General features: G+C 51.8%; 1 protein-coding gene across 1 annotated transcript in view; it reads right to left on the reverse strand.

Moving 5' to 3' along the window:
* Window positions 1-4,473: 4,473 nt before the first annotated feature.
* LOC111151367 (keratin 35) overlaps window positions 4,474-6,492 on the reverse strand; it is a 4,044-nt gene continuing 2,025 nt past the window's right edge. Inside the window, exons 4-7 of the mRNA XM_022509340.1 lie at window positions 5,999-6,160; window positions 5,583-5,708; window positions 4,883-5,103; window positions 4,474-4,621 (exon numbers count right to left, since the gene is read on the reverse strand). Of these exons, the coding sequence (XP_022365048.1) occupies window positions 4,474-4,621; window positions 4,883-5,103; window positions 5,583-5,708; window positions 5,999-6,160 (657 nt within the window). The remainder of the gene's footprint in view (window positions 4,622-4,882; window positions 5,104-5,582; window positions 5,709-5,998; window positions 6,161-6,492) is intronic.

Genomic DNA, 6,492 nt, shown 5'->3' on the forward strand with positions numbered 1-6,492 from the left:
GAAGGAGGTTATGATGACGATACCAGCTAGCTGGAATGAGACTCATTGGACCAGGCTGCAAAATCGTAACCAGCATCTATTAAATCTATACAAGCACTAGGCACAGTGTTTGGTGCCTAACATTAATTTGCCCACTTAATCCTCACCCAAAAAAAAATGTAAAATAATTATTATTGTAATAAGACGTAGCAGTGGTTCTCCACGTGTGGCCTCCAGACCAGCAGCATTACTTTGAGAACATGTTAGAAATGCAAATTCCTCACGCCCACCCCAGGCCCGCTGAGTCAGAAACCCTGAGGGTGGGGCCCAGCCATCCGTGTTAGACAGGTGCCTTTCCCAACTCACTCTGTGTTAAGTGAGTTCTCCAGGTGGGCTTGAGAGTCACTAAGGTGTAGGAGCATCTCTCAGTACCTGCCACCAGCATTCCTCTTGCAGAAAAACAATCTTTTTTTTTTTTTTTTTTTAGATTTTATCTATTTATTTGCCAAAGAGAGAGAGCGCCCCCAAGCTGGGGGAGCAGCAGGCAGAGGGAGAAGCAGACTCCCCGCTGAGCAGGGAACCCGACGCAGGACTCGATCCCAGGACTGGGATTATGATCTGAGCTGAAGGTAGACACTTAACTGACTGAGCCACCCAGGTGTCCCAGAACTGTCTTTACTTGAAAAAAATACATAAAGTTCTTAGGGTGGAAGATGAGACTCCAAATGCCTGGATATTGACTGGCAAGACATTAGAGGGAGACAAGGGAGAGGAATTGGATGTTCCCAGGACAATCATGGAAGCAAAGGGTGTAGGGGAAAGGATTGCAGGAGTGAGGAGGATGGACACCAGGAAGGAGCTGAGAGGCTGTGCTGTGAAGTGCAGTCCCACCCTGAGGCATCCACGGGAACTTCAGCAAGATGCACTAAATTGAAACTCTTGGCATGAGCACCGGTTCCCATGACAGAGGAAGGACTGGGTCTCACACCCGAGTGTGTGTGAAAAAGGAAAACAACGGTGTTCAAAGCCGAGATTGGGTGAAGGCTGGGGACAGGGACAGGTAGCCCAAGGGCAGGAGCAGGCGCAGCCGGTTCTCAAACACAGTTCTGAATCCAGAGCCTATCCACTGTACACCAACGCCACAGAGGCCAAAACCAACCACTGGGCAAAGAAGTGTATTTGAAAAAGGGAGAGAAGGGAAAGTCACTCAGAGAAGGGCAAAGACGTGGGAGCGAAGGAGGAAAGTGAGAGCTGGGAACTGAATATGTTCAGGGTGGAGGGCACCTTTAAACAAGGGTAAGTGGGCAGTGCCTGGGTGACAGTCAAGCGTCTGCCTTCATCTCAGGGTCCTGGGATCGAGCCCCTCAGCGGGAAGCCTGCTTCTCCCTCTCCCCTGCTCTTACTTGTTCTATATTGCTCTCTCTCTCTCATAAATAAATAAAACCTTAAAAAATAAATTTATAAACATAAAAATAAAGGTAGGTAGGATGCACATGGGGGCCTGGCCCCAGACTGTCTAATTCTCACCATTCTTTGAAAAACTGGATTGACCCCAGACAAAAGACCTATCAGAGCTGAATTTAGGTAGTTCTATCATCCAAAAAACCAGTTTGCCAACCCGCCTATAGTGTTGTGTCAACAAACATAAGCAGAAGGATCATCAGACATTTGAGAGAAGTTTCCAACATCGCAGACAGAGACACAACAAAACAAGCAAACAAATGGAACAGTGAAGAGGAAACTGGAGGAAACGGAAACAATGCAGAAATCTAGAACAATCTACTAACAGGGACACGTGTGTGTATTTTTTAATGACCTCAGAGTTAAGAACGGCAGTCATGAAACAAGAGCTGGATGTTATAAAAGAGAAACAGAGAAGAAAAGATAACTCTCTGGAATTAAAAATATGATAACTGAAATTCAAAGTTCAGCACAGATGCTTGAGAGTAAAGCAGGAAAAAAAGCCAGAGCTGAGGGATGGTCCAAAGCACCTGTCAGAGATCCACTGGGACTGAGGGCTCATGGCCTGAGCCCCTCAGCTGCCATGCAGAAAGGCCTTCACCCTAACAAAGAAGGCCCCAACCCTAGCTGTGCGCTAGAGTCACTTGGGAAGCTTTTTAAAACCCCGACACTCGGCCATATCCCAGACCAACTAAGTCAGGATTGCTGGGGGTTAGACCAGTGACCCGTCTACTCTCCAGGTCATTCCAGTGTGTGGCTAAGGTTGAGAATCTGTGACTTGACGGAAGCAGCATTATATTCAAAGAGCACAAGCAGATGGCGTAAATAGTAATGAGGCAAGGCTCTACAGGCTCTGGTTCGCTGCATCTTGGAGGGACACAGGATGGCTTTGGAAGAGGTTTGGACCACAGAGGATGTCATTAAGGAGGAAGTGCAGCTGATGGGACCTGGAGTTCACTCAACCCTTGCACAGCTTTGCTGACAGCGGGTCCCCCATGCCCGACTTTCCTCCGAGTCAGAAAAGATAGTAAGCTACAGAACGGCATCTCTCCTTTGGCTGCTTGGCATTGCTGCCTGGAAGGAAAGCTCAGAAATGACACTCTGGGCAGGGAAAAGGCAGATGTCAGCCTCAGGGCAGTGCAGACCTCCAGTTAGGGTAGATGGTCAACAATATTGAGCCAGCTTCAAAGGCCCAGCATATGCTTGGGAAAGCAGTATGGACCTCACGGTATTCTCAGTGTCCTGGCCCCTGTTTTACTGATGAGGAAACTAAGACTCAACAAGGGGCCACCCCCGCTAATTTCCCACAGGCAGGATGTTCTGGGGATGGGATTTGAACCTGGATCGGTCTGACTCCACATTCGGTGCCCGTCTTCAACACTACTAACTCCACGACCCCTTCAGCAGGCCTCCTCCTACCACTGAGGCAGGGAGTGGGTGCCCTTCCCTTCCCACCCCCAAGTCCCCCCTCTGACAAGGCTTAATCCAGATCCGGGCACCTGAAACCCTGTTTGGCCCAGGGAGGCGCCCAGTGAAGGTTTGTTGAATGAAGTGAATGATCAAGAGACCATCATCCTCTTCGGGGGGGCTGAACTTCAACAAAACCAGGCATGATGTTCCAAGAAGACCAAAGTCGAGGCAGTGGAGGAAGTCAGGAGTGAGGAGGCTGCGAGAAACCAAAGCCCCAGGCTCTCCTTTATGGGGGCTTAGGAAGGGAATGACTCTAAAGTTGAATCAGGGTGAATGGTATCAGGCCCCCTTAAGGGGTGGGAGTCTCAGGCCCACTGGGTCACCTGTCTTTCCATAATCCAATCTCCACCTTGTGTGCTGTTACAACTCTCTTAACATCACTCAAATTCCGTAGTGGTGCTCTTGGCATCTTATGAGGAACACAGGGCTATCTGGAGACAACCCACCTTCCTTTCTACCTGAGGAAGTTTTACCTTCGTTGCCATGTCCCATTGGAATCCATGGAGTTTGGCATTTTTCAGTTTGCTGGGGGAGGATTGTCTGGACATAAATGAGAAACTTTGGGCAAAAATGCTGGGAGCTCCCGCTTCCATTCGGAAATGCTCTGATACCCAAAGGCACTGTATGCAGCATCAGATACCAAAGGGACACTGAGCATGATGAGTCTCTTACAGACAAGAATCTCTGAATTGTAGCTGGAGGTCACAATGGCCAGCTTACTCGTGCACCGGAAGGGGTATAGGTTTTGGAGGGACCTGCTGAGCTGGCGGGCTATATGATAGTATCACGGTGGAAAGAGGGAAATGAAGATACCCTGGTGTGGGCTGTCTATGTTGCTGCTCTTTTGAGAACCACAGGCATGAAATGAAAACCAGCTTAACATGCTTCACCTTGGACTCCCCCCTGGCTTTATCCACCTTCCTCTGGGATCCCAGGGTGGCCATGTAGACCAAGGAGGGAAGTGGGAGAGGTCTGGTAATACGGATCACCACATGGGAATCTTGGAGAAGCGTCTTCATCAGGAGAGCTGAGCCACTGAACAAAAAAGCCCCCTGGGAGGCCCTTAGTCACCCCAAACAGGGCCACAGGATCTGTAATCCCCCAGGTCATATGCGGTCAAACATCCCTATCCACTTGGCCAGGAGTCACCCCTCTTCACGCAGCAGAGACACACAACAGGGACACCGGAACGGTGCCGTTAGGCATCGAGAGCCAAAGCCAATACACTTTATTATTCTACCCACAGAGGCCCTCTAGTATATTTCAGAACCCACAACAGCAACACCCAGAAGGAAACCTGACCCAGGAGGCAGCCTCAGAACAGAGAGCCTGGCTGGCACCCACTGAAATGATGAGGAAATTGAGGCTTCCAGGGACAGCCAGCCTTAGCGACAGGCTTGGAGAGACTTGGAGGGATATATTTGCAATGAGCCCTCCCAGAGCCAGGCCCTGGTGCCCAGGGCTCTGCACAGAGAGAGGGGATTAGTCTTTAGGGTCAGGGTTGAGCAAAGGCCAAGTTCAGCCCCTGGAGACAATGGCCTCGGCTTTCTAGGCCAGTTCCTCTCAGAACCGGCCCCCCGGACAGGGCACACAGATGCTGCGGGGGCTGCAGGTGGTGCGGACCACCCCAGGTCCGCAGGAGACAGCGGGAAGGCAGGGGAGGCACGACTTGGCAGGTGTGTGGTCAGGGGCACATGGGTTACAGGGCAGCCTAAGAGAAAGAGAAAGTTCACGTTACTGTGATTTTCCTATTCAATAACTCAGAGCACCTTAAAAATCACCCAGTCCTGCCCCCTTGTTTTACCAATGGGAAAAGAGAGGCCCACAAAGGACTGGCTGGGGTCGCGTGACAAATTTATAGTAAGACCAGAGCTCAAACTCCAAATGCTGGGCTCTCCCCAGGCACCATGGCGTCTCCCCAGAACTTTGTAGACTGCATGGGGAAGATGAGGGAGTACACAGTGACACTCACTTGCCCTCCTCGCTCTCCAGGAGGCCCCGGTACGTGTTGATCTCGCACTCCAGCCGGGCCCGCACATCCAGCAGCACCTGGTACTCCTGGTTCTGGCGCTCCAGGTCACTCCTGATCTCGGCCAGCTGGGCCTCCACGTTGCTGATCAGACATTGCATCTGGGCCAGCTGGGAGCTGTAGCGGGCCTCGGTCTCTGCCAGGGTGGATTCCAGAGCATCTCTCTGTGAGGGCAAACGGAGAAGGTGAGAGGTCAGAGAAGATGCACTTAATCCGTGTGGGTCTCAGCGAGTCCTCAGAATCCAAGAACAGAGACTCAGAGAATCACTTTGAACCCAGAGGAACCATAATGGGACATCTCATCTGAGACTGCCAGTTAGCCGCTGGAGCCTCCCTGATCTAGAGAGCATCTCCCCTAGTAATGAGATCTCTGAGGAAGTGATAATTACTCAGAATAAACCTACTTACACAAGGACAGGAGCTGCTGCCAGAACATGTCTGTTGCTATAGGTGTCCCGTCTTTTCCCCCCGGGACATTTGTGAATGGGGGCTGGGACCTCATTCCACTCTATGCAGAAAATCCCTAAAGCATGAGAACTTGAATCCCCAGAGTCTGCCTGTGTAGTCAGAGCATGGAGGCCCAGTGGGCCCATGTGCTGCTGGGTTTGGTCCCCCAGCAGCCCTGCTCAAGCCTCAGGCTCACCATGCTCTGCTGGGCCTGCAGCTCGATCTCCAGGGCATTGACAGAGCGTCTCAGCTCGATGATCTCCGCCTGGCAGGACTGCAGCTGCTCCGAGCTGGACACCACCTGCTGGTTCAGCTCCTCGGTCTAAAACATACACACACAGGACCTGGTCAGGAACATCAGGACTCAGCTTCAGAGGTCCACAGAGACCGCGCAGAATCATGAGCCAAGAAGGACCTTCCAGAACACCCCTTCCAACCCATTCATTTCGTCCTTGAGGACATTATTGCTAAGAGGACAGCAACCTGCCCAAGGTGCACAGCAAGGTCCAAAGAGAGCTGAGGCTCAAACCTGGTTTCGTGATTCGGAGCCCCAAGGTCAGTTCCGTTTGATACCCCATTTCTCTGTTGCACTGACTCTTTCCAGGTACCTACCTGAGTATTGAACCATTCTTCAGCATCCCGGCGGTTATTCTCCACCAGGGTCTCATACTGGCTCCTCATCTCATCTAGAACACGGTTAAGGTCAACAGGTGGGGCAGCGTCCACCTCAACATTGAGCCGGTCACCAAGCTGGCAGCGCAGCGAGTTCACCTCCTGTGGCACAGATCAGGGTCAGCATCAATTGTCCCAGCCGGCTGCCTCACTCACCTTCCTCCCCTACTCCTACCTGCTCCCCATGCTCACCTGTTCCCCCATGCTCACCTGTCCCCCCATGTTCGCCTGTTCCCTCATGTCCACCTGTTCCTCATGCTCACTTGTTCCCCTGTGCTCACCTATTCCCCCATGCTCACCTGTCCCCCCCATGCTCACCTGTCCCCCCATGCTCACCTGTTCCCTCATGCTCACCCGTTCCCCCATGCTCATCTGTTCCCCCATGCTCACCTGTTTCCCTATGCTCACTTGTTCTCCCATGCTCACCTGTTCCT

The sequence above is a fragment of the Enhydra lutris genome, unplaced genomic scaffold (genome assembly GCF_002288905.1).
Source record: "Enhydra lutris kenyoni isolate GAN:26980312 unplaced genomic scaffold, ASM228890v2 scaffoldscaffold26, whole genome shotgun sequence".
Lineage (NCBI taxonomy): Eukaryota > Metazoa > Chordata > Mammalia > Carnivora > Mustelidae > Enhydra > Enhydra lutris.